At 38.4% G+C, this 26,204-nt stretch overlaps 11 protein-coding genes across 11 annotated transcripts; 4 read left to right on the forward strand and 7 right to left on the reverse strand.

Annotated features, from left to right (window-relative positions):
- Positions 1 to 134: 134 nt before the first annotated feature.
- On the forward strand, positions 135 to 3,594 carry SOCG_03177 (translation regulator). The gene has a single exon (XM_013161665.1). It carries the CDS (start codon positions 590 to 592, stop codon positions 3,440 to 3,442), a length of 2,853 nt encoding a protein of 950 aa, XP_013017119.1. The 5' UTR covers positions 135 to 589; the 3' UTR covers positions 3,443 to 3,594.
- On the reverse strand, positions 3,461 to 4,574 carry SOCG_03178 (D-Tyr-tRNA deacylase). The gene is made up of 7 exons (XM_013161666.1): positions 4,328 to 4,574; positions 4,240 to 4,273; positions 4,152 to 4,180; positions 3,931 to 4,053; positions 3,741 to 3,884; positions 3,694 to 3,697; positions 3,461 to 3,639 (listed from the first exon to the last, which is right to left on the reverse strand). The coding sequence occupies exons 1-7, from the start codon at positions 4,368 to 4,370 to the stop codon at positions 3,564 to 3,566; spliced, it is 453 nt and encodes a 150-aa protein (XP_013017120.1). The 5' UTR covers positions 4,371 to 4,574; the 3' UTR covers positions 3,461 to 3,563.
- A 506-nt stretch (positions 4,575 to 5,080) lies between these two features.
- Positions 5,081 to 7,375, reverse strand: SOCG_03179 (uncharacterized protein; the record flags this gene model as incomplete). Its single annotated transcript, XM_013161667.1, has 2 exons — positions 5,081 to 6,555; positions 6,763 to 7,375. The coding sequence occupies 2 exons, from the start codon at positions 7,373 to 7,375 to the stop codon at positions 5,081 to 5,083; spliced, it is 2,088 nt and encodes a 695-aa protein (XP_013017121.1).
- A 48-nt stretch (positions 7,376 to 7,423) lies between these two features.
- On the reverse strand, positions 7,424 to 10,596 carry SOCG_03180 (cAMP-dependent protein kinase regulatory subunit Cgs1). The gene has a single exon (XM_013161668.1). The coding sequence runs from the start codon at positions 10,426 to 10,428 to the stop codon at positions 9,175 to 9,177; it is 1,254 nt and encodes a 417-aa protein (XP_013017122.1). The 5' UTR covers positions 10,429 to 10,596; the 3' UTR covers positions 7,424 to 9,174.
- A 285-nt stretch (positions 10,597 to 10,881) lies between these two features.
- Positions 10,882 to 13,758, reverse strand: SOCG_03181 (fork head transcription factor Fhl1). The gene has a single exon (XM_013161669.1). It carries the CDS (start codon positions 13,567 to 13,569, stop codon positions 11,374 to 11,376), a length of 2,196 nt encoding a protein of 731 aa, XP_013017123.1. The 5' UTR covers positions 13,570 to 13,758; the 3' UTR covers positions 10,882 to 11,373.
- A 50-nt stretch (positions 13,759 to 13,808) lies between these two features.
- Positions 13,809 to 14,961, forward strand: SOCG_03182 (vacuolar sorting protein Vps32). The gene is made up of 2 exons (XM_013161670.1): positions 13,809 to 14,176; positions 14,241 to 14,961. Exons 1-2 carry the CDS (start codon positions 13,999 to 14,001, stop codon positions 14,729 to 14,731), a joined length of 669 nt encoding a protein of 222 aa, XP_013017124.1. The 5' UTR covers positions 13,809 to 13,998; the 3' UTR covers positions 14,732 to 14,961.
- On the reverse strand, positions 14,820 to 16,360 carry SOCG_03183 (GET complex ATPase subunit Get3). The gene is made up of 2 exons (XM_013161671.1): positions 15,480 to 16,360; positions 14,820 to 15,398 (listed from the first exon to the last, which is right to left on the reverse strand). The coding sequence occupies exons 1-2, from the start codon at positions 16,207 to 16,209 to the stop codon at positions 15,145 to 15,147; spliced, it is 984 nt and encodes a 327-aa protein (XP_013017125.1). The 5' UTR covers positions 16,210 to 16,360; the 3' UTR covers positions 14,820 to 15,144.
- On the reverse strand, positions 16,294 to 17,742 carry SOCG_03184 (copper transporter complex subunit Ctr5). Its single transcript, XM_013161672.1, has one exon. It carries the CDS (start codon positions 17,540 to 17,542, stop codon positions 17,024 to 17,026), a length of 519 nt encoding a protein of 172 aa, XP_013017126.1. The 5' UTR covers positions 17,543 to 17,742; the 3' UTR covers positions 16,294 to 17,023.
- An 896-nt stretch (positions 17,743 to 18,638) lies between these two features.
- Positions 18,639 to 22,599, forward strand: SOCG_03185 (ATP-dependent RNA helicase Dhr1). Its single transcript, XM_013161673.1, has 2 exons — positions 18,639 to 19,043; positions 19,100 to 22,599. The coding sequence occupies exons 1-2, from the start codon at positions 18,744 to 18,746 to the stop codon at positions 22,430 to 22,432; spliced, it is 3,633 nt and encodes a 1,210-aa protein (XP_013017127.1). The 5' UTR covers positions 18,639 to 18,743; the 3' UTR covers positions 22,433 to 22,599.
- Positions 22,588 to 23,808, reverse strand: SOCG_03186 (uncharacterized protein). Its single transcript, XM_013161674.1, has one exon. The coding sequence runs from the start codon at positions 23,488 to 23,490 to the stop codon at positions 22,657 to 22,659; it is 834 nt and encodes a 277-aa protein (XP_013017128.1). The 5' UTR covers positions 23,491 to 23,808; the 3' UTR covers positions 22,588 to 22,656.
- On the forward strand, positions 23,768 to 26,172 carry SOCG_03187 (geranylgeranyltransferase I alpha subunit Cwp1). Its single transcript, XM_013161675.1, has 2 exons — positions 23,768 to 25,781; positions 25,837 to 26,172. Exons 1-2 carry the CDS (start codon positions 25,105 to 25,107, stop codon positions 26,045 to 26,047), a joined length of 888 nt encoding a protein of 295 aa, XP_013017129.1. The 5' UTR covers positions 23,768 to 25,104; the 3' UTR covers positions 26,048 to 26,172.
- Positions 26,173 to 26,204: the final 32 nt, after the last annotated feature.

Consider the following 26,204-nt stretch of genomic DNA (forward strand, 5'->3'; position numbering starts at 1 on the left):
GCTTTTTTCCCTTTGTAGCTCTTGGCAACTTCGTAGGAACAAGCATTTTCTTCTTAGTTGTATTGTATCGTTATTTTTCGTTAAGCTGGATAATAGTTGCTTACCGAATCGATGTAGTACCGTATATCAAGTTCACAAGAACCCAGGTTCATCAATTGCATACTTAGCATAAACAAAGTACGTCGCGAATTCGTTTTTGGAAAAGTAATTGAGAATCTACCTAATAAAGCTGGTTTCTTTATACTTACAGTCTAGATTTTGATATTGCCACGCCTTGACTGTAGGGTATATCTATTCAACGCATTGGGAACATTTGCTATATTAAGATTCTTAACACGAAGTGAACTCGTGTTCCTTTTATACTTCTTTTTTGGTTCTACTAGGGAATTTTTCATTCTATGACTTTGTAATTGATTACCTGTTATCTCCAAGGTAATTCTTCTATTTATTAGTACTTGGCCTTATAATTCTCGCGTTTTTCCTATTCATGATTTTGTTCTCTTTGGTTTAACAGAAAACAGAAAACCAAACGTATTTATTATAAAATAAAAATTGCCTTACTGTCCGTTCATTTTGTATATACAATTAAATGTTATGTAAACGAATTGTTACTCTATACAGGCGACGTTCTTTTTCAATAAACCATGCTTTAACGCTCAAGGTTTTATCCCGGTACCTGCACACTAAGCCAGAATCGGAAAGTTATCCTCTTTCTGTTACTACTATCGATGGTGAGCTGGAATCCTATCCCGCGTCTGCTGAAAGACCGGTTCCGTCCCTTCTGCCAGATTTTCAGCATTCTGCTCCTGTGAGCCAGAGACCGGAAAACCCCATTCCGAGCGATGAATCGATTTACCGTGATTTGAAATCTATGGCTGAATTAGTATTCATAGACCCTCACACTCAAGACAATCTGAACCAGCTATCCAAATCGAACTCCCCATGGCTTTCAGAATCAGCTACCTTCCTGCAAAAGCTAGCACCCTACTTTTATCTTCCACCAGATAAATTTCTTGAAAAGGCAAATGCATATTTTCAATATCGATTGCTAGAAACCTCCTCTATCAATCACCTTGCATTCGCCATTTCTGATGTATTTTTGTTTTATTTAAAAAAAAACAATAATCGAAACATTCACAACGACGTACACAAAATAATCCCATTTATGTCCTTTTTTTTGCATCTTAATATGCCCGAATATGTTTTTCATTTATACGTACACATGCCCAAAGGTATGCCGTATAAATTCGATAGTACAATGTTAAATAATCCATTCCGCAAAAGCTTTGCTCGTGCTTTTTCTCTTATTGAAAACCCTCTGGTTGTGCTACGATCTCTGAATATGACTGATCACAATAAACATCGTGTGAGAATCCTTTATTTACATTATTTGCATTTTTTGTTGGATCACGGGGAACATCAAAAAGTCGTTGCACTTTCGCATGAAATTTTTAACAAATTTAGTTGGATTGCTTCTGGTCCCACGCGGTTATTGATGAATTCTTATCATCAACAAAGTCAGTTTAATGCTGCGGTTCAGGTATACAGAGAAGCCTCAGCTAGAAATGAGGCAGTCGATTCAAACCCCGTAGTTTTGAGGGAATTGCTAAAAGTTATCACTGCTGCCGATTACTATAACCGAGATTCATTTCAGTGTTTCTTGCAAACACTTTTGAAGATGGGGTACATTCCCTCTCTTCAAGTTTTTTCCAGGCTTTTGACAGCCGTAGCAAAATATCACATGCCGGAAGTTCTTTTTCCATTAATGAATCACTATCGAACGCAGTTCAACAATATGCTAACTCCAAGTGTCTTTGTTGCTGCTGTCAAAGCAGCCGTTTACTGCGGTGATATAAACACCATTAAGTTATATTATCAAGAAGCACAGGCTTCTGGAGAAATAAAAAACCTGAAACATTTGTTCAACTTGTTCCTGACTTCAACAACTGTAAGCCTTGACGCCTCTATGGCCGTGAGTTTGCTAAGAGCGTTCAGAAACGATACATCATTAATAAATGAGTCAACTTTGGTTAGTTGCGTTACCTTGTTTTCGCGAAGAAAAGATTTGGATGCTATGGAAAAGGTATATAAGTACATTACGGATCTTGGCGTCTCGACACCTCCCGAAGGATATGCGGCGCTTTTAGATGCTTACATTGAAGCAGCAGATGAGAAAAAGATTCAATCATGTCTACAAAAAATTGAAGAACTTGGTATAACTAAAAACACTAGCGTGAATCGCATGCTTATGAGGTATGCTCTTTTCAAATATGATTATGAACGACTACAAAACTGCATAGCTTTTGCTGAAAAGCATGATAAAAGTGGTCGTGATTATATGTATACTATAATGATGCTCTATCACACCACCGTCGGTGAATTTAAACAAGCTCTTAACGTTTTTCCTACGATACAAAAACCAAATGTTATTCATTTTTCGATTGTAGCTACAGTGCTCGGTAACTTAAAGCAGCTCGATGAAATCAAGCTTTTAGAGGAGCGCATGTCTTCATTAAATATACAGTCGACCCCGTTATCTTTAGCTGCCTTTGTTGTAAGTTATTGTAAACAAGGTGCCGAAGGTTTGGCAGAGGCCGAACGATATATTGATTCCGTTTTTCAAACGAAACAGCGAAGAGCTACTATTTTTAATGCAAAAACTGCAAATGATCTTCGTTACCCAGTTTCTTTGTTTTCTCCATTAATCCGGGAATATACCTCTCTAGGAGATATGACAAAAGCAAAGAATGTTCTTGCGTTGTACTTAGATTATCATTCAAAGAACATTACTTCACAACCAGATATCCCCTTTGCTGTCACGGGTATGCAATTATATTGTTCCTTGCACGATACTTTGCTAGCACGTAAGTTTTGGGATTTGATTTTAAAGGTTGTTCGACAGACGTTTATGTCAACAAAGGTTGAATTATACGTATCCGGCAAGGATGAGTACGAAGAAGAAGAGGAAGAGGGTAAAATTCTTGATGCCTACAAAGGAAGTCTTAATATGCCAGCCGAGATATACTTTTCGTTTTTAGCCAGTGTCAATGCATTTCTGGAACTCGATACAGAATGGTCACGATTGAAGAAGTGGGGTGTTGAATTTGACGAAGCTATGTACAATAAACGTGTTGTTTGGATTTTGTACAGCGGTCGAATAGATAAGGCATTATCTGAGTTTTGCGAATATTTCCTCTCGAAAGAGAAATTGGATGAACATCTTGAGGGAGTGGGTAATAATTCACGTATTGCAAATTTTATGTTATCTTACAACTCTCCAGTTTATACAAGTACCTGGGATGTACTTCGTGAAAAACTTGCTATGGCTAATGAGAAAGGATATATACGTTCTCGAAACGAAGAACTGATGAGTGTGTCAAAATATATCCATCAATGGAAACAAAAAAATCAACTGATGTATACAATTCTGTCCCGACTATAGATACTTTTATAATTGTATAATAAGACTAATTTTTAATACTTCCATTTATTGAGTTCTTCTAATTAACAATTCAGAAAAGGAAGTAGGAGAATAAAATAATTACGAATCGAAAATGCATAGCTTATTCCTTGGTATCATAAAGGATGGTTACAGGACCATTATTGGTAAGCTGAACATTCATCATGGCACCAAAAACACTGAATGGTTAGATTGAAAGAAATCAAATGTCAAATGAAAATGAATGTAATTACCCATCTAAAGACTGGTTAGTAAACGTGTGAGATACGCGTCAACTTACTTTTGACGCTGTCGTTGCCCAGACTGGCCTTTAAGCCTTCCAACACAGCCTCATAAAGCTGTACGGCTTCGGGGCCTTTCATGCTTCTGTGGAAATCAGGTTTTGCGCCCTTGTTGACTCGTGCATGTAACGTGAACTGAGAGACTGGCAATAGCGGTTAAATCGAAGTACGTTTATAAAAACAGCATACCACACAAGATTTCACCTTGAGCATCTAAGATCGTCTGTCTCCATGGCTGTTCTTGTGCATCTTCAAAAAGCTTCAATTTGAGAAGTTTATTGCACATCTTGTTCACATCTTCCATAGTATCATCTACGGATTAGTTAAAATATGACTTCAAAACCTCTCCCTTTTTCAATAAATGAAAACATAATTTAACAGAGGAGATAAAAAAATTTCATAGTATATACCTGTACCAACGCCAACAAGCACACAGAGTCTATCAACAATATGGTCAGTGAATGATTCATGAAGACTTCAATACTGGATAGCAATTACCCTTTTTTAATGGAAGAAACAACAGCATCGTCAACTAGACATGAATGGTTAGCTTGTACAGCTTAAAGAAAATGTAAAAAATGCGTACCAGTTACGGAAGCGTTTAAAACCTTTTGAATTACAGCTTTCATGGTTACAGCACAAGTTCAATGTCTAGCAATAATGAAAATAAAAAAGAGAGCGCAAAAAATTACGAATTTTCAAATTATTTATAAATGGTTTGTATGGAATAAGCTTGAAAGAGAGAATGAAGAGATAACGTTTCGAACAACGAACTGCAACTTACCGTTGAATTCCTGGATCATACAGGTATCTTGACTAATGATGACTATTGGCACGGACTAAAAAATGAACCATTGCATTTTTTTAAGTAGATATAATTTACAAAAGAACAGAGGATCTATAGAAAATCATTTTATTTTGCCTTTGATGTATTAATCTGTATAGGATAGCGCAGTCTATTAGTCCAAACACAAAGCAAAAAAAAAAAGAAACCAGCAAAACATTTTCAATCACCCGTTGACAAAGTGAACGATTTAGAATATATCATCGGTAAAAAGTATATAATAAGACAAAGTTTGAGATCGCTGAAAAGCAAAGTATACATTCACACCAAAAGCTATTCTGTCAGTGTACTAAAAAAGAAAAAGAACGAGAATTGCAATCATCAAAGATTTAAGAAAATAGATAAAGTAATTAACACGAAAATTACCACCGCATCCATTAAGTTGTTTATCTATTCTAAAGTTGTGCTTCTACACGAAACACAATTTTGCACGCAACACTCCAAAGTAGATACATATACACTGACTTCAAAAAATTTTATATACAAAAAATCGGCTTAGTGGAATGCATTACGGATAGCTTTCTTAAAACGTTTGAAGATACCCTTCTTAGCAGGAGAGTCAGTGGCATCCTTAGTCTTGTTTTCAGCCTCAGTAGCTTCAGTGCCGGCATGGCCAGTGGTAGGTTTGGCAGCAGAAGAGGCTCCAGCTCCAGTACCAGTTCCAGCTCCAGTACCAGCTCCAGTACCAGCTCCAGCTCCAGCTCTGGCTCCAGCCCCGGTACCAGCTCCGGTACCAGCGCCAGTCTCCTTGGGAGACTTGGATGGGTCAAGAGCACCTTCAGCTTTCTTGACAGGGGACTTTTGGGCATCCTTGGCATCCTTAGCGGGAGTCTTTTGAGTATCCTTAGTAGCGTCCTTGGCATCCTTAGAGGGGGACTTGCCAAGAACCTCGTCCTTTGTGTTTTGAGCAGCGTGGGCCTTATTGGAAGCCATAGTCTCGGCCTTATCAACAGCAGATTTGGGGGCCTGCTTGGCGTTGCCAGCACCGGCACCAGCGCTACCGGCAGCGCTAGTAGCGCCAGCACCAGCAGCTGCAGGACCAGCAGAAGACTTGGCACCAGTAGAGGCATCACCAGCAGGAGACTTGGGAGCAAAAGCACCGGTAGAAGCTTTATTAGCGTCAGTAGGGGACTTGGCAGAGGTAGCAGCATCATCAGCAGGAGCATTGGCACTAGTAGAAGCACCGCCAGCAGGAGACTTGGCAGCGGTAGTAGCGTCACTGGTAGGGGCCTTAGCACCAGTGGAAGCACCACTGGTAGCAGGCTTGGGAGCAAAAGCACCAGTAGAAGCGTTATTGGCGTCGGTAGTATCGACGGGCTTGGAAGAATCAGCAGTCTCCTTGCTAGGGACGGGTTGCTTAGAAACATTATCAACGTCCTCGTCGTCATCAGCAGGAGAAGCTAAGCTACCAGGCATGGTAACACCCTCGTTAGAGTCTTCGGCGTACTTGCTAGTAGTAGTACTGTGAGCAGCAGTAGAAGGAGCGGTAGAAATACCCTCAGTGGTGACGCTAGTGGTATGAGGGACGTTGGGGTCTTGGTAGGCAAAATCTTCAGCATCCTCGAAAGCAATCTCCTGTTGAACGCCAGCGTCAATGTGCTGGGTCATGGAAAAGCCAGTAGGGAAGTGGTTGTAGGATTCATAAGCGGCAGCATCCTTTTCGGAAGAAGAGACAGCCTTATCAACAAAAGCCTTGGAGCTAGTGTCATTTACAGAGTCGTATCCAAGTCCGCTCTTTTGGTTGTATCCTCTGGAAACGAAGGTGTCTTCGTTGCCGTAAGACTTGTCGCCAGATGCAGAAGATAAATCATCTCCAGTGGTAATGACTTGCTGAATATCACCACTAGTTTGAGAAGAAACATCAGGAACTGTGCTAGCTGCAGCAGCCTTGGTAGCACCAGATTGAATACCGGTGGTCTCTTCTTTAGGAGTTTGCTGGCTAGGTCTTGGGAAAAAGTCGATCATCTCTACTATAATTAATGCTAGTTAGTAGGTAGGTTCTTTTAGAAGGAAAAAAGTTTCACTCTCATTAATCCAAGGGATAATGAGTGACTGGCAATATCATGAGGTATATCTTAGGTAAGACAATTCCCTTCAACGCAATACATCATTGGTCTTCGATAAAGCAAATAAAAAACCACAACGATGAATTACGTAATTAGCTTATAGTCACTTACCATGGTCTTCAGCAGCACTGGGTGCCTCCGTAAATACGGATTTACGATCTTCACTGTGCAAGCTGCTATCATCGCTGCTGCCAATGTCTGCTTTAGCAGGGGTAGGAGCAGGGCTAAGACTAGGGCTAGGACGAGAATGAGGATTAAGGCTAGGGCTAGTGCTAGTGCTAGCAGCAGCAGCAGGAGCAACAGGAGCAGAAGCAGAAGCAGGATGGGCACTTAAAGGAGTGGGAGCTGCAGTAGCAGCGGCATCAGCATCGGTTTCTTCATAAGAAGCTCTGGGAGTAGCGAGAGGCTCTTCATCTTCATCTTCCTCACCCTCACCCTCGGCTTCGGTTTCAGCAACGGATTCAGTTCCTGCAGTAGAAGGAGGGTGATGTTCAGAAGGAGTGTCATCAACATCAGCGCCAGCAACTGCGGCAGCAGCATGCTTCCTCTTTTTAGCAGCCTTCTTTTTAGCTCTCTTGACAGCCTTTTTCTTACCTTTCGAAGAGAGCGTGGAAGAAAGCGTAGTAGGTTGACTACTCAAGGTCAAATCGCTTTGAGCAGTTTTCGACGCGTTTTCTGCGACGTTTTCTTTGTTTTCTAGCGTTTTCTCTACCACTGGATCCATCATGGTATTTACTAATCGCGTTCTACTATTTTTGTAAATGGTAGTAGTGGATGGCAGAAGGTAGCTTTTGTGATTGCTGAGTGTCTAAAATTTTATTCCAGATGCGTAAACAAATGCTCTAGGTCTCTTGTACTACAATATTTCTAAAACCTCTTTACTAACGCTTCTTTTTGTTTGTTATTAATCGTAAAAAGATTGTCTTCGTTCCAATGGACGACATTCGATTCATTCTCGCGAGATGATTACTAAAATCATGAGTTTTACCCATTCATGATTAATTTAATTCTTCTTTTTTCTTTTTTTTTCTCTCTTTTTTTTTTTCTTTTTTTTTTTCTTTTCTAACTGTAAAGCAACAAATTTGTTCATATTCTTTCTTTCTTTTTCTATTTTTGTTTCTGTGCACTGACAAATCATTTGCTTTACTTCGAAGATGTTTCACTCCAGTCAATTTTTTTTCCTTCATTGCATCCTTTTTCTTTCCCTTTACGTAGTTGTATTGAAATTTTCATCTGGCACAACTTCCTAGCGTTCTTCCTTTTACACACACTCTTCTCTTATATGGATGCAAAAATTTTTATTTCATTCCTATAGCATAGTATAAGCATATACAGCAAAGCATCAGCTGTAAATCAGACCCATCATTAGATCGTCCACTTGAATTCATAGAAACATAGATAAAAACAAAAGTAGAATACTGAGGGAAATAGGAAAGAAGGAATAAAAAAGACATATCAGGAGAGCTATCCTTTTCGTTACTTCATCTTCAACCATGTTTTGTATTCATTTCAAACAAACGCACACAGTAAGTTAACACAGACGAAACTCTCTCTCTCTCTCTCTCTCTCTCTTTCGCTTTCCGCTTTCATTTCGTCCCATCTCTCAACTCATCCATCTATCCATTCACAAGTATACTTTCCGAATGGATGGATGGATGAACTCCTCCAATATCCAATGTCAAAAGACCGATGATCCAGGATTTGTCCGTTCTTTCATTATGGAAACCAAACCAGAACAAAAGAAAAGCAAAGGAAAATCTCAAGAGTTTCATCCATAGTCGCATCTCTTTCCATATGCTCGAATCTATTACCAACCAACACGCACGCTCTTCAGAGTGAAAACCAAAATATCATTTTCCTATATTCGAGTGTCTATGTCAAAGAAACGTGAGAATAAAGAGATGCTGTCGAAATATGGACAGACGTAGATGCGTAGTATAAAAAAAATAGAGGAAATAAGTAAAGAAAAGAGAAAAGAAAAGAAAAAAGAAAAAAAATTAGTCTTAAAATAGAAACCCCAAGTTTAAGAAAGAAAAAGAAATGAAAAAAATTAGAAAATTGATTGCTTTCAAAACTGGCATCACCTAGCTTTTTTCCATGCAATATCACGAGAAATAAATTGAAAAAAGAAGAACAATAGAAACCGTAAATGACCATCCAAACCGTCAATCATAACAAACGTTCTATACCATCTGAAAAAAATAAAAAAAAATAAAAAAAATACTGCTACGGAGAGTTTGAGATGATTCACGGCTTCATCCAAAATGTTGAAAAAATCGTTAGTTACAAAAATTGAAGGGGTTCCCGAATTTCATTATTAAATCCTTTAAAGACAGTCGCGGAATCTCATCAAAACCCATATCATGTTGAAATGCTCATTACGAATCATGAAGATAGCACGCTCTTTTAGCATATACATGCATCCATCTGCATTACCTAAATTAAGATATTACGCGTCATATCGTTATTACTTATTTGTTGAAAAATAAGTCATCGTTTCAAATTATGCTTCTCAAGTCCAAATCATACCTTGCTAGTTCCGTGATGAGACTCCAATTGCCGTTGACTTTCTTGTTTAGAATCCAACTCTGCTCGCGGTTGTTGACGCATCAAGTCAATCGCATTGCCCAAAAGCCGGTTGAAAGTAGGCTTGTCAAAGGTTGCCAACTTCAAACGAGATTTTGCACGCACTGTCGCAGTTCGCTGTGTTTCGTGGATTAACGCTAATTCACCAAAATAATCGCCTTTTGTCAGTGTCACTACCGTGCCCTTGTCTTTCTTGATTACTTCTGCTTCACCATCTTCAATTAAATAAAACTGATTTCCAATATCTCCTTGGTGAATTACTTCCTCCCCAGCCTGAAAAACAACCGTTTGAAGAGCATCTGCAATTTTTTGACGCTGGTATTTGTCCAAGCTTGACAAGATAGGTACTTCTTCAAGCAGACTCTCATACATACGACGTTGGTGAAAAGCATTTTCCATAACGATACGGTGGAAGCTAGATCGATCTAAGGCGTAAAAAGTACAGTCAGGAGTTTTGGATACAACTGTTGCTGCTCGAGGAGCGTTGTACATTAATGCAAGTTCGCCAAAGTATTCTCCTGGAGATATCGTAGCAACGTGATCACCATAACCCGAGGCCAGTACTGCTTCTGTTGAGATGTTTGGTTCTTTTCGTTTGTAAACGTCAAATTCACCCTTTTCTACAACATAAAAGTAATCTCCCACAGCGCCCTGTACGATCAGTGCTACACCAGCTTCGCCAATATGCTTTTCCGTCATAGCACTCAAAACTTCCAAATATCGTTCTTCATCCAGATTTTTAAACAAGAAATTGTGGCCTACCGCCTTCTTCAAACGTTCTAGTTCTTCCGGGCTTTTCAAAGGAACCTGCGGCCGAGGCAGTTGCATAAACGAGTTTGGATTCATCGACTCGGCGGATACGGATTGTCTTCTTAAAAAGTTGTAGTTTTGAGGATAAGAAACGTTCATTTCTTTTAATCCACCCGCTTCTGGAGTATGAAGTACTTCAGGACCAACTGCCTCAGGCCCTCTGGGCAATTCGTGCAAGCCTGATAAATATTCATTTTCTAAAGCTTCCCCGCTAAAGTCGTCGCTCATTGTATCGTCCATATGAAGCATTTCTCTACGTTTATTTTTCAGTTTGTTACTGAAGAAATCAAAGCAAAGTTGAAGGAGATCTGTCGGATTCTGCTGGTTCACGAGACTCGTCAACTCCTCTATAAGCTCCTCGAAAGAAGCGTTCGAAACCATAGTGTCTACTTATAATGTACTTGATTTCTTTCCACTTTTTAACGGGTCTGGCTTGTCCTTCGGCCTTGGAAACCTCTTGTTATATGTATGAAATGTTATTTTTTTCTTAAACTAATACAAAAAAATAATCCAGTCCGTCGTTAGCTTGGTCCTTTTGATATATGCGAAGATCAAGTTCCTGAGCTCAGGCTTTCTCAAGTTGACTGACGGTGATCCATTATCTACGTCATTCTTCATGTTATTACTCCACAGATCCTATCACTACTCCACACAGGAATATCAAATGAACGAGAGCGGGACTACATTGTTTAGCGAGACCTAATACTACCTAGTAAAGTAATTTAAGAACGTACAACATAGTACTTGGAGGAAATTGAAACTAAAGGAGGAACTGTTTTTACGAAAGGAAACTAAAAGAAAACGCTTGTTTATGAAGAATGAAATTAGTTTTGTCCATAGTAAAATAATTATGATCCAGAGTAATCAATTACTCTTTGCATGGGTCGAAAGTTGATCTAGCTAGAATTTGCATGGAGAGATTAATATTCAGGAACTGACTTTTATTATATACAAACGCATGAATTAACTAACGGTCCAAGAGAATTGAAAGATCACACAAGCCAACAATATCAAGGACGACGTAATTGCCCTTTGAAAATCAGTGCTGCCAGCGGTGTGATCAAAAGAAAGGATAGAAAAGGGAAATGGCAGGATAAATTGTTCGTGGTATAGCGAATTAAGATAGACATATTAAAATCGGAAACATTAAGATAAAGACAACGTATATTCACAAATCAACAATCGACAATCCAGAATGCCAAGTAATAGGAAGAGTCTGTTAGTAAAATCGTTTTTAGTTTCATCATTCATTACAACTTCAAACAAATCCTATTTGGAAATAGAAAATCATGAAGGTCCAATACACTCCTTAAGGCTGTATGTAAATCAGGTATACGAAGAAGGAGCTTCATCAAACTGCCGCTTCACTCCTCGAAGAACGTCCCCTGTTGATTGCATTGGATCCTGGTGATTCTCTGGCCTTCCCTCATTGGTTTCTCCTCCGCGTTCCGAGTGTAAACTCGGCGTCGTATGAAGGGATTTGTCTTGTATCCCATTACTAGGTGAATAAGCTGTATATGAGGACATCGAAACGCTTGGCCGTCTTTCACCATTTGCTTCATGAGATGCCACATACAAAGGCCGATCTGATGTTAGAACGGAGGTGTTCGGTACAATACCTGGTTGCCCTGATGATCCAGGCAAGGTAGTATTCGACTTGGAGGTCGCGGAGGATGCAGCAACAGCTCCAGGGGGTAACGGATCTTCTATAGTTCGGCCATAAGGAGAGTCTCTAGGTTGAGAATGTGCAGGTGGGCGTACATACGGAGGAGGAACAGATGTCATAGTGGAAGGGGGCGGTGTGGACATATGGAAAAAAGGAACATTCGGTTGAATGGAAGAGGAAGACGTTGCCGTATTGGCATTTTGATTCACAGTGGACGTAAAAGAAGCTTTTCTTCTCTTATTTTGCTGACCTGTGTCTTGCTGAACTGGTGCGGCTGGAACCGGTTGCTTCTGAAGTTTTTTGGCTAGGGCAACGGCTAATGCATTTGCAATCGCTGTGGCCTGTGCTGGGTTGTTTACAGCAGCCGGTCCTAATTGTCGATTAATATGATCTTGTAAAAGAGAAATCGCATGTACTGCTTGTTCGTTCGGTGCTTGTTGTTCACCATTTGAGTTGCGGAAAAATTCAGGATTCAACGCTAATTTTCCATTCTGCATAATGATAGGCTGTATTCCAGACTGCAATAGTGAAGACTTTTCTTCTTTAGATGCAGCCGCTCCACCATTTACTGTAGGTGCCCGTTGTGAAGTGTCAGAAGTTTTCGAAGAACCCATTTTCCCTCCCGCAGACATAGTACTTCGAAGTGGATCAATGTTTTCATGTTCAAAGGCTGTAGCACCTGTAGCAGTTGGTGTAGGTTTCTTAGTTTTCCGAAACATATTTCCTTCAAATTGATCAATATAAGAGGGATCCAATATCCAAAATGACCCTTTTCCAGATTCGTTTTGTCTCCTTGGTATCCGTATAAAGGCCTTATTCAAAGATAAGTTATGCCGAATTGAATTATGCCAAGCTGGTGGTTGGTATTGGTAATATGGCCACGTATGGGAAATCCATTCGCATATATCGCCCAGTGTCATCTTTTTGTTGGAATTGGATATAAGGGTACGCGCAATCAAATTTGCATAAGAAAGATTAGGCTTTTGGTAGATATCACCCAAATTTGGTGGTGGTTGTGATTCTAAACCTGGATGCAAAGGGATTGATGTTGAAATTCGATGCGATTCTTGGTCAACAGGAATTTGCTTTGGGGGAATGGTATTAGCAGGAGGAGTCTCAGAAAAGTTTCGCACGGTTTCAGGATTAGCACTCGGGGCTGACGAGAAATCGCTCGATGTCTGACGCTGTATAGATTGAGGAGACACTGTTTGGGGTTTGTATTCGGAAGGGTAGGGAAAGGATTCTAAAGGACGAGGAGGAATTGCATCAGGATGCTCAAATATATTTGCTGATGTAGCCTCACTGGTCATAAGAGGAGGAGGAGATAGGTGAGTAGGATTGAGCTCAGACTCTTTCTTTACCGATGTATAAAAAGAACTTTGAAGTTCTTCGATAGGTGGTTTCTGTTCAATCACTGGAGTCACAGTCGTATTCATTTTTTGAGGATCAGCGGTATCAGCATCATGCTTTTCTGCTTTTTGCTTTTGCATTCCTTCCGGAAGAAGAAAGGAAAAAGATATCTGTCCAATTTGAACACGAGTTCCGCTGTGTAGTGGCACGGTGGATCCGCGTTCGACGAATTCGCCATCAACGAAAGCCCCGTTCTTTCCAATGACGGAGAACTCAAATCTCTGATTTGGAAAGTTGTAAACAATTTTAGCATGCTGACGAGATATAGCCTTGGTGTCTCCCAGATGAACATCGCAATCACTAAAGTTACTAGCTTTCCGACCCATTGTAACTTGTAGAGTCTGAACAAAGAAAGAAAACTTTTCAAATTCTAATTTAGCGTAGGCTTGAACCCTGTTGCTACCTGATTTTTGCTCCGCTGCATCTTGTCGAACTGCGTCAGGCATGCCTACACTTATACCAAAACCTTCCTTTCCTCAGTCTTGAGATTATCAAAGCCAATTGCTACCGCAACAAAGCGTGCAAGTTAATTTCTATGAAAAAAATAAATTACTGGCGAAATGAAAAGGGGATTTCGCCCTTTTAACCGAAACCGCTACTTTTCCACCGAATGTGTAGTTGAAGGAGTGGCAGTAAATTGGTGTACTGAGTACACTTTCCAACTTCACAACATCTGGCGTAATCGCAAAGGTGTTATAGTCAGCCTTAAATTTGTTTTTCTTTTATATTTCTTATAATAACTTCAGGATTATTAAAAAAAATTGTTTTTCTCGGGTTGTAATTGATATATCCTGAGGGTTACGCACTCGACAATATTTACTATCAGAATTATTGAATCAGACAGACTTAGAAGGTAATTGATATTAATTAGAAAAATGTCAAATATTTTGAAGTGGTTTGGAGGCGCCGGTCGTAACAAAGACGTTACGAAGGATACGATCACTCGGTTCCAGGATACTTTGTCAATGTTTGAAAAGAAAGAGCAAAGACTAGAGCGTCAAATTGCCGAACAAAGTGAAATTGCTAAGAAGAATGCGACTACAAACAAAAGAGGTACGAGAAAACAATATAAAAGAAGTGTTTATAGAATAGTGTTCAGTATGCTAACTATTATTAGCTGCAATGGCGGCCTTAAAAAGGAAAAAGATGTACGAGAACGAACTTGAAAAGATTGAAGGAAGTCGCATGAATATTGAACAACAGCTGTATACTATCCAGAATGCCAATCTCAACTTTGAAACCTTACAAGCTATGCGTCAAGGTGCTGAGGCTATGAAGCAAATCCAACGAGGCGTGGATGCTGACAAGGTCGATAACATTATGGATAAAATTCGTGATCAACAAGCTATTTCAGAAGAAATTTCTGCTATGATCAGCACACCCATGGGCTTGAATGCAGACGTGGACGAAGATGAATTGGCGAACGAATTGGATGAACTACAACAAATGGAACTTGACAATAAGATGCTTGGTGCAGAAAAACCACCCGTTCATGCCCCAGGTGTCACTACTGGCACTCCTGTTGACAAACTTCCTTCGGTTGCTAAACCTCAAGAAGTAGATGAGGAAGAGGAATTAAGAAAACTGCAAGCTGAATTCTCTCTCTAACTGTAACGTTATATAAATTATGATGAGAGGCATTTTATGCATTAACGCTTAATGGAGGACAAATGCAAATGAAATTAGATGATTGCATGATGCTTCTTGTTGTCATGTGTCAATTAATAAATAAATAAAATACTTTCTATATACAGGAATGAGATACGCAAGTAGAAAAGACTCATAGCATTACGAAATTACTCTATAGGAAAAAAGAAGTTAGAATATCCCTTCCCATAAAATGCAATTCATCATCCTCAACTATAAAATTACACATACGAGGAATATACAATTGATATTATTAGGAACGAATGAGTTAAACATAAAAATTGAGGTTGAAGGATCGAATGATGCATTGAAATTTCGAAACAAATGGCCAAACCCCGATTTCTGAGATATGGGTCGAAATTCACTGTATTTCGTTACTTATCAGATGGGTGAACATAAGGCTTTACCAACATTTCAGAGAAAGATTTCAAAGCCTCGGGGCCACGAACTTCGGCAGGAATTTGGGGTACTTTCACGATGTGGAAATCTTCGTATAAGTCTTCAATCTGGTCAAGATACTTCTGTTGCATTTTTCTGCGAGCAAGACATTGAGGACAGGTTGTATGAGGATCCAATAGCAACTGATTGACCACAATGTTATTTACATCAATCTCGTATCCAACCAATTCTAAAAGAGTTAATAAGTCATGAAATTTAAGAGCTTTGTATGCATTCAATGTTACACAATACCAAAGAACCTAATACTTACCTTGAATCATTCTTTCGGTTTCGTAAAGGGAAAGGAACTCAGAGATACAAACACAAACAAAAGTAGTGAGTTCTGCATTCTTAAATTGTTGGTTTACTTGAGAAATGTTTTCACGCATGCCTTCAAGCTTACCAAAGATGTCTTCCTGATTTGCGTTGACACCCATCAAACCGCTCATTTGATTGATCATAGGGCCAAAACGACTAGAAAGGCCACCAAGTTTACCTAAGGCCTTTTCTAGAACAGTGGGGAAATTTAGGAATCTCAAAGTATGACCGGTAGGAGCGGTATCAAAAATAACACAATCGAACTCCATGGATTTCACTTGTTTTAGAATTTCAGCAAATGCAAGAGCCTCATCAATACCAGGAATGGTAAAGGCCAAATCTTGCATCATACCAGACATGGGATTGTTAGGGTTTTGTTGATCAGCTTGCTCAGTCATTTCCTGAATAGACTGGTTGGGATCAATTTCCATAGCGCTAAGGTTTTCAAATCCAGGGACTTTTTTTGCGTCTTTTCCAAACTTTGTTCCAAAGGCATCAGACAAATTGTGAGCGGGATCAGTGGAAATTAGCAAAACAGAAGAACGAACCTTGGACATTTGAATAGCCAAAGAGCAAGAAGTGGTAGTTTTACCAACACCACCCTTACCACCGACGAAAACCCATTTCAAAGTCTTTTGATCTAACAAGTTCTGCAAAGTTCCAGGTAAAGGCTCTAATGACATTATGGACTAAAGACAGTGTATGAAAAGTAAAGATTTTTACTTTTTTTATTTCTAAAAACCGGCGGATCCTGCGAAAATGAACAGACCTGTTTTATGGTGGAAGTATGATTTTTGCCAGAGGATGTGCTGCAGTAACGACGACTGAAAGAAGCATACAGAAACTAGACGAACAAAGTAAAGGAAACTTCAGAAACACCCAGAGAATTAACAATAATGCCTGGAATTGAGTATGAATATTGCATAGAGACATGTTTTTCTTGGTTGGATAACGAAATTATATAGGCGAAGAAAAGGCAGCAATACATTCAATAATGAGTTCAGGAGGATAATCTATAAAATTGAAGCAAGTTAATAATAGCTGTAAAGTAAATAAATTAGGGATTCCTGTCAGCAAAATTTTTGGATCTCCATCCACATAAGAGCTATGTAGGAATACGTTTATTGAACAGACATAAGAATCATCAAACTGAAGCTTTTATATTTTATTCGTAGTAATATAAGGATATATAAAAGAAAAGAAAAACTGAATGAAAACTGTATGGACAAAGAAGGGCATGCGCGGTTGGTTATAGACTTGTAATACATAACCAAATTACCGAACTGAAATTAAAAGGATATAAAAAAAAAAAGAAGAAAAGAAACAATGTATGATAATAAATAATTTCGTAAAAGCCAAAAAAATTCCGGAAAAGCAAGCTAAAAGCAAGAAGGACAGATTATTAGCTGAGGACAATCAATCTGGATAAGTCTGCCCTGTATGGCATAACATCAAATTTAGTATTCACGATACTCTCTTGGTAGAAAGGAAGAAACTTTAGCAACAGCCAATACCAGCTGAATGATCGCCAAAACTACTGTCATCCCAGGAAAATGATAGGTATCCTATCCAAGCGCCAAGAAAAGTAAATAACACAACGTATCCATTAAAAGACATGACAATGAGCATGAGTATAGTAGCGGCACCATAGTAGCAGGTTTGAAGGAAGGCTCGGGCGAGTTGTTGAAGCACATTTACATGAGGTGTACTACCAGGAAAAAATAATCGTAAGGGACCTTGCAATGTCTTACCATTAGATTGTTGAGCAATATAACCATCGAAGATTCGCTGTAATCTTCTACAGGCCTCAATGGCTATAGCAAAGAAAAAGATGCCAACAATTGAGCCAGCAAATTTGTTTGCCGTATATGCATGCCAAGATTTGGATAGGAAACAGGAGTCGACAGTGTACCAATTCCAGAGCATGCTCATTTTGCAAGAATGTGATGAGGATTGTCCCATGTCCATGCCGCTCATTTTTTGGGCAGAAAAGTCCAATGCATTTTGTAATTCCATTTCCTCTAGTTGTTTTACCTTTTCAAAACTATTTCAAGAGTTCCCTTGTTCCTTGTAAAAAGTCGAAATCTAAAGAACGATTTGTTTATTAAGTATAGCGAGGAGTTTTGATCGTTATATAAATTTATCGTAATGTACTCCGATTCTTTAAAGGTTTTCACTTCCAAGGATTCATCTCATATATAGGTACAGGGTGCCCTGTGCAACGAGCGAATATTGCCCGGGCGAAATCAACGCGTTTTTTAAGACTTAGCGTGTTTCTTTGTGTTGGTATGTACATCTTTAAAGTGTGTTATCTGGTATAATGTATTTGCTAGAGGTTTATGGAATGGATTACCGTAATGGGCTTTGTGATCATTACAATAAATACCATAGTTTGTTGTAATTCGTTCGTAAATAAACAGATGAAATGAAATTCAAGAGAAACCAAAAGGGTGGTCTTTGTGAGATCTGTAGGTAAATAGAGTACCGTTTTTCAGTTGGAAATTTGATTTATACCAACAAAATAATCATATTTTCTTCATTTCGAGTGTGAATGTTAAGTTTTATTTACATGATTATTGACGTCTGAGAATACAGAACATATTGTCTTTAAGTAATCTGTGTAAACAAACGTTAGTATGGTTTTTTAATATGTATTTCAAATGAAGGAAACCAAAAAAAAAACAGAAAGACGACAGACAAAACCGATAGGTCATAGTCTTACAGTTCCTACATTTATACTGTTTTAAATATGCAGCAGAGTTCTCGAGATAATTACTAAGATTAATCTTAGAATGAATTATTTCTTTTTTATTTAAAACTAGTGTTTAAGTATTTATTCTTGTTTGCATATGAATTAGTACGAAAGCTCTCTATATAAGGAATGTAGGCATAATTCATAAACCACTCAGATAATAAAATCTATCCAGAAAAAGGACACAACATTAGCAAATATCAATATAAACTAATTAATACAGGCTTAAAGAATGGACTAGTAAGTTACTGGAAAATGAACTGAAGAGATGACGCTTGGTTACATATTACTATAACTTCACAAAATATTCTTTATAACAATAATACCTATAATATTTTCTTACTATTTTCATTTGAGTAACGCAGCGAAATAGGCTTCCCTATTCTGTAAATACTTCTGAACTCTTGGCAATTCGTTTCTTCGTCCTTAACCAAAAATTGTTTTATTAGAGGGTTTTTGTAAACAATGGGCCGCTTAAGGAAAAGATTCAATGAGAAGGGCCGTCAGAGCGGCATTCAGAAGATGCTAAACCTGAAAAAGTCGCGATTGCATCGCTCTGTACGAGAGCAAGATGATGCGTCTTCTGAACATCCAAAGCCCATTCTTGAGGAACCTCAAACCACTGATACAAATGTGGATGTCATTACAGATGAAGATAGAAAAGCGAAAGAGGAGAGGAGGCGCCAATTAAAAGAACAATTGATGAAGGAAAATGAAGGTGCTCCCATGTCTACAAAAAAGAAAAAGCGGTTAGACAAATATATTGTAAGTTGGGCAACGATTCATGAATGATTTTCGTAATAAATCGCTAATAAATTTAGGAGAACAAACTAAAAAAAGAAACTTCTGCTGCTTTAATGGCAAAAATCGCCGAGGAAAGCGTGGATACATCTTTATTGTATAGTACAAAAGACTTAGGAAAACCAAAAACTTCTAAGGAACGATTGCAAAGGTCTTTGTTGGAGGAGAAGAAGGGCTTGCCAATTTCCGATCCTTCAAGCCGTCTCTATACATCCGTAGAAGTGAACGAATCTCAACCGGAGACTTCAGAGCCAAATGTACAAACTATATCCCAAAATAAGAATATTCCTGGTACTGCTTTTGGATTCGGATTTTCCGCTACTTCTGTCCCTTCCGCCGCAACAACTACGGCACCTATAAAAGTTCTTCCACCGAAACGCAAAAGATCACTCCGTTGGGGAAAAAACGAAGATTTTAGTGATGCTAATGATTCTGATGAACAAGATTATTTAAGCACCGATAGTGAAGAAGAAGCAGAAGAAGATGATCAAGAAGAGACAGCTGATTCAGTATCCGATAATGAAGTGTCACCAGAAGTAAGCACCGCGGACAACGATAAAGCTGAAATTCCTAATGGACACGTCGGAAATGGTTTTAAAAACAAACCCGACAACAAGCAATCGATAGTTACCCAGCATCCCGATCTTCACAGTGAGGAGTTTGACCTGAATTCATCAGAAGAAGAATTTAGCGCCGACGAAAGTGACGAAGATCGTGATAACGAAGCTTCTGAAAGAGCCAACAGATTTAAATCTTGGGCTGCTCAACAAGTTCTTCCCGGTGATTCATTCGAGCATGAAAAGCAAGAATCCGTAATATCAGCTCAAAACGACGAAATTCGTCGCCGCATAAGAAATCCTAAAAAATTAAAAAGGGTTGAAGACGATTCCGATGTTTTACCTGTTGGTGTTGACGAAGTGAAAAATCGAAAGACAACTTACAGACTTGTAAATCGCCCTCCAGAAATTCAGGAATCTAGACTTGCACTTCCAATAGTTGCTGAAGAACAAAGCATAATGGAACATGTATTTGCAAATGATGTGGTAATAATATGCGGTGCAACCGGAAGTGGTAAAACAACTCAGGTCCCTCAATTTCTATTCGAAGCTGGATTTGGCTCTCCTGAATCAGACACCCCAGGAATGATTGCTGTTACACAACCTCGTCGTGTAGCTGCAGTTAGTATTGCTAAGAGAGTTGCCGAAGAACTCACGGGCTTTTCCTCTAAGGTTAGTCATCAAATTCGATTTGATAGCACTGTTAATCCAGAGACAGCTATCAAATTTATGACTGATGGTGTATTAATTCGTGAATTATCGACTGACTTCTTGCTTACTTCGTACTCGGCTATCATAGTTGATGAGGCTCATGAACGCAGTGTTAATACCGATATTCTATTAGGACTCTTAAGCCGTATTGTGCGTCTACGGAGAGAAATGAGTGAGAATGATCCTAATATCAAACCTTTAAAGTTGTTGATCATGTCTGCTACACTTCGTGTCTCCGATTTCGCCGAAAACAGACTACTGTTTGCTCAACCTCCGCCAATTCTGAAGATCGACGCTAGACAATATCCTGTCTCCATCCATTTTAACAGAACAACGAAGGCAAATTACATAGAAGACGCATATGATAAAGTATGTAAAATTCATAACCGATTACCAGCCGGTGCTATTTTGGTGTTTTTGACTGGTCAGCAGGAAGTAGAACAACTTTGTTCAATGCTTCGAAAACGATTTAATCGATCTTACAGGCCTCAACAAAGACAAAATGGACGCGTTAATATTTCTAAAAAAGAAATGTCAATAGAAAATGAAGATGTTCAATCCGACAACGAAGACGATGAGAAAAACATCTCTCCGAAATTAGACTCAATTGAACTTGACAAAGAGTCTGAGCCAATGCATATTTTACCTCTTTACTCTTTGCTGACAACAGAAAATCAGTTAAAAGTATTTGAAAAGCCACCAGAGGGTCACAGAATGTGTATTGTCGCTACCAATGTCGCTGAAACCTCTATTACAATCCCGAACGTCCGTTACGTTGTGGACTGCGGAAAAGCAAAAGAAAGAGTTTATAATGAACATACATCTGTTCAAAAATTTGAGGTGTGTTGGATTAGTAAAGCAAATGCCGATCAACGTGCAGGTCGTGCGGGCCGTACTGGAGCAGGTCATTGTTATCGGCTTTATTCTTCAGCTGTATATGATAGAGAATTCAGCCAACATTCTTTGCCTGAAATTTTACGCGTACCAGTTGAAAGTATTGTGCTACAAATGAAGAGTATGAACATTGATAATGTTGCAAACTTTCCTTATCCTACTCCTCCTAGTCGTGCAAACCTTCAAAAAGCATTGCATCTACTTTCAGTATTGGGCGCTACTGACCGAGAAGGCAGGCTTACAAAACTTGGAGAACAAATGTCTTTGTTTCCCCTGTCACCAAGGTTTTCAAAAATGTTGATTATTGGCCAACAGCTTGGATGTCTTCCTTTTGTTATCGCATTAGTAGCAGCACTTTCTATTAATCAACTGTTTGTATCGAAACAAACACTTCTATATGATGCTAATAGAAAAGAAAGTGTTTCAGAAGAAACTGAGAATATTGAGAATGAGGATCTTAAGCAACGTGAAGAGCACAAAAACAGGTTACGTGGTTTCTATAATGCTCTTTACAAATTTCAAGCTATTGATACAGAATCCCCCGCGTTGAGATACTTGAGTGCGGTTTGTGCTTACGACTATGCCGCTGATAAAGCTAGATTTTGCAAAGAGAACTATCTTCGTTCTAAAGCATTAGAAGAAGTTGTCAGTCTCAGGAAACAACTTATCAACCTTCTAAAAAGATATATATCAGATTCCAACAACGATTTTACCAAACTGCAATTAAAGCCGCCTTCTGATATACAAATAAAGGCATTACGGCAATTCATAGCTTCTTCATATATCGATCAAATTGCGTTCTACGACCAAGAGAAGGGAGGTTATGTTACACTGTTTCCATGTGGAGCTGAAACCGCACGGTTTGTTCCGGATACTCCTCCAAACTTTCAACCTCAATTTGCTGTGTATCAACATTTACATGAAAGTTCTACTGGAAGAGTGTATATGGAACCTTTGACATCAGTCACTGGTCAGCAGTTGGCTAGACTGGCCAAAAATTCTAGTCTAATTTCTTACTCTAAACCTTTGTCTTATCCTCCTATTCGCTACATTGACGACGGCATCAAACGAGAATGTTATGTTGTACCAGTCCTAAGTTCACATACGGGTTCAGGAGGAGCTTCATGGAATCTTCCAGCCGAAAGGGTTATACAGAAGCGAATCAATGGAAGATGGGAATTAACTCAGTAATTCTTTTTGGTATTGATTATTTAATTTAAAGAATGACTAAAAAAAAAGACTTGTCATCTTTAGGAGTTAGAATTCACGGATTAAAACAATTACAATTTTGGAATGGTTAGGTTTTGGGATGAATAATAATATGGATTTATATCTTTAAAAAATGTAAAACAATAAACAAAACAACAGTAAATATTCATGTACGGAGGATGTTTTCATGATGATCATTTTTTTTTTCATTCAATGTCCATTGCATCGCGGTTATGCAAAGGAGAAAATGTAGTAGTTGCAGGATTACCAGTTGTCGTATTCGGCACATTAGGATCGTTAGATTCATTATAGTTATCATCTAAATCTTCAACCACCACAGAACTGCAAGGTTCATTCTCTTCAGAAACATTAGAATCAGAAGACATAGGTTCCTCGACCGTCCAGTAGGGTGTACTTTCAGTCGGGATATATCGAATTAACTGAGTGTCACCTTGATATTTTTGATGAGAATTGTAGTCCCAGTGAGATGACGGTAGAAACTGCGGAACAGACGAAGAAAAATAAGGTGAAGGAGAATTGAGAGAAAGTATCCTCAAACGATTTGGATGAGGAACTAAGGATTTTGATGAATCGGGTGGAACTTCATATTCTAGTTCAGGCGCTCTTTCTAAAGGACGACCTGTAGACAAGTCAACTACTTGTGTTGTTAAATGCGGATGATTCGACTCCAAAGAAACCTTTTTCCTTGGTAAACCATCCGTTTGCAAGTCTTGTTGCAATTGAGGGGTTCTGTTTGGAATCGCCGAAAAATTGTTATCTGGAGAAACGAATGAATGTTGAGCTAAATCTTCATACACAAGAGCTTCATCTGGATGGGAGCGTTTTCGGGAGCCTGTTGGTGGAACTGCGAAAGAAGGAAAAGCTTCGTGGAAAGATGTTTCATCTGGTTGAATTGATTTTGGACCGCACCGTGGTCTCTTCACAAAAAAATTTGAATCATAAGAAGAAAATGGAGAGACTAACGAGACTTGATCGTCTTCGGGGAATAACCCATTGTCAGAGGGCCTGTCACGCTTCATATGAAATAATTATGGAATGCCAAATAAATAGATTAAATAAATAAAATATGTGCAAATAAAAATATACACGGAAGAATCAAAGGTTCCTTGAGCAATTCTACTTTTCTTGTTTCGTAATAGAACAAGCCAAAAGCGAAACGTAATTTCCAATAAAATCGTTTTACGAAATATACCTTTTACTCTAAGTCAAAGAAATAAACCCTTTTTTTTTTTTGTTCCAATTCCTGCACTTCTATATAGGTGCTTGCATTGAGTCAATTCCTCTGGAACGAAAAAAAAGCTGTAATTCTAGTAATTGTTCTTCAATCGTCTAGAAAAATCCAAAGATTAAAATTTACATTGGAGCCCAATTGTCAGTTTTAAAGGAATTTATGAAGTGTAAAAGTACAAAAAAATTGAAAAATAGTAGAATTAGAATTATTCACAAGAAAAGCAGAGCATTTGTTTGGTTATACGAGGTTATGAGTAATATGTACGACAACCAACGAACGTATAGAACAGTATTCCAATTTGATATAGAAACATAATCACATAAGTAAACAAAGCAAGTTGAGTTGAGTCTCTTTACGATGACAATTTTCGAAAAACAAATCTCAGCGCCTTGCTTATAACTACCATAAGTCTAAAGGCAGTAATGGGACGTAAATAAGAAGGGACATAAAGTCCAAAATGAGAGTGATCTATTTGTAACATTATTTCTTTTCTCAAAACTTATTCAACGATGGTTCAGACAAGTAGTTGAATACCTCTGTCTTGGCCGTTACGTCTGTCATAATTGATGCCTGCTAGGGAAACCCTTTTGTGATACTAGATTCTAGAGGATGTTCCTAGTAATAGCTCCTTACTTTGATCCCTTCCGAGGCAAGTATTTGTCCTTTATGGATATGATGCCAACATTTTCAGACTGAATAATATGAAGCAAATTACAATCACTGTTCATTCGTAATTCCAATTTTAGAAGTTTTACAGAAGTATAGGAGCAAATCTCAAAGGAGCCCTAGAAGAAACTTCTGAGATTGCCTTAAAAATCAACCATCTCATATACTGAAATCTTTTGCGCCCGGAAGAGTTAGATCCAAAATAATAGAACAGAAAATAGTCCTTATTTAGCTAAATTTTACTCTGTATATCTGATTCGTATCACAGGTTCAAGTTAGTTGTATATCGTTTTAGCAATGATTATTGTCCTCATAGAAAACAGTACTTTGACAAGAATCCTCAAGAGAAAAATTTCATTCTTTGTGCTTGTTTTCTTTTCTTTTCTTTTTTTTTACATATTTAATAGCTGCTATAAAAGGCCGTGTCATACGTGTGTCAAAAACGAATAAACCGATTTGGCAAGTGGCAGTTTACTTTTATAAAGCAAATCCATTTAATTGATCCTTATTTCACGAAAGCCTCATATTCTTTGGCACTTAAAAATTCCCATCTTCATCTACTTTTTATCTGCTGCACTCATACGAGAACAATAACAAGAGAGTGACAAAGAATTGGTTGGTTCGACATTTCTCAGTTGTACACTTCCTTTTCTTTATTCTTAATTATTTCTATTATATTAGAAATACTTGAAGCTATATTTAGGGATTTCCAAATTTATTTAACAGATATAAGCTCATGGATGCACTAGAGCCAGAATTGGAAAAAATTTTAGATTTTGAACAGTATGGGACCTTAACACCTATTGCACAAGATGATGGAGTAAATCCATTGGCAAAAATAAATTATTCCAAGGAATATGAACAGGGAATGGCTTATTTCCGCGCTTTGGCCGCCAAACAGGAATATTCAATAAGGGCATTCAACTTAACTTGTTTTCTTATTATGCATAATCCAGCTCATTATACGGTATGGGCATACAGGTTTCAAGTCCTTAATCATATTCCAGAGCTTATTCCGCAGGAATTGGCGTGGCTCGATTCAGTCATCGAAGACTTTCAGAAAAACTACCAAGTCTGGCACCACAGACAGAAGCTTCTCGGAATTACAAAAGATTATAAACATGAATTAGAATTCACAAAAGACATGTTTGCATCAGACGCTAAGAATTATCACGTTTGGTCTTACCGACTGTGGATTTTACAAAGTTTTCAGGACTACACAGAAGAGTTAAGCTTAACAAGCTATTTACTAGAAGATGATGTATATAACAATTCTGCCTGGAATCATCGATTCTATGTGCTTTTTGAATCAAATGCGAAACTTGAAAGAAGCTTGCAAGACGAATTGGACTTTCTGAATGACAAGCTCTCCAAGTCACCGGACAACCAAAGCGCTTGGAACTATTTGAGTGGGTAAGTCGGGCATTTCGCTGTAAGCTTTTCATTTCACTAACTTGCAACTTTACAGAATTTTGAAAAAGGTAGGACCGAATCAACTAGGTGGTATTGCAAATCAGTTAGAAAAACAACTTCCATCTTCTAACAGATTCCTTTTGGAGTTTTTGGCTGAATATGATCCTACACGCTCAAAAGTTATTTACGAAAAGCTAGCGAACGAAGTCGACACAGATAATCAATTACTGTGGAATTGGATGATTCAGCAAGTACCTCGCACATGAAACAAAATGATAACAAGCTGTCTACGATTGCTAGATGTTCAGTGAGAAATGAAGCTTTAAGAATTAAACAATTTAGAAATCATCATAATTATATTCCTTGTAAGTAATAGTAGGTATGTTTATATAAGAGACTAGGAACCTTTGAGGGACTCACGTA

The sequence above is a fragment of the Schizosaccharomyces octosporus genome (genome assembly GCF_000150505.1).
Source record: "Schizosaccharomyces octosporus yFS286 unplaced genomic scaffold supercont6.1, whole genome shotgun sequence".
Lineage (NCBI taxonomy): Eukaryota > Fungi > Ascomycota > Schizosaccharomycetes > Schizosaccharomycetales > Schizosaccharomycetaceae > Schizosaccharomyces > Schizosaccharomyces octosporus.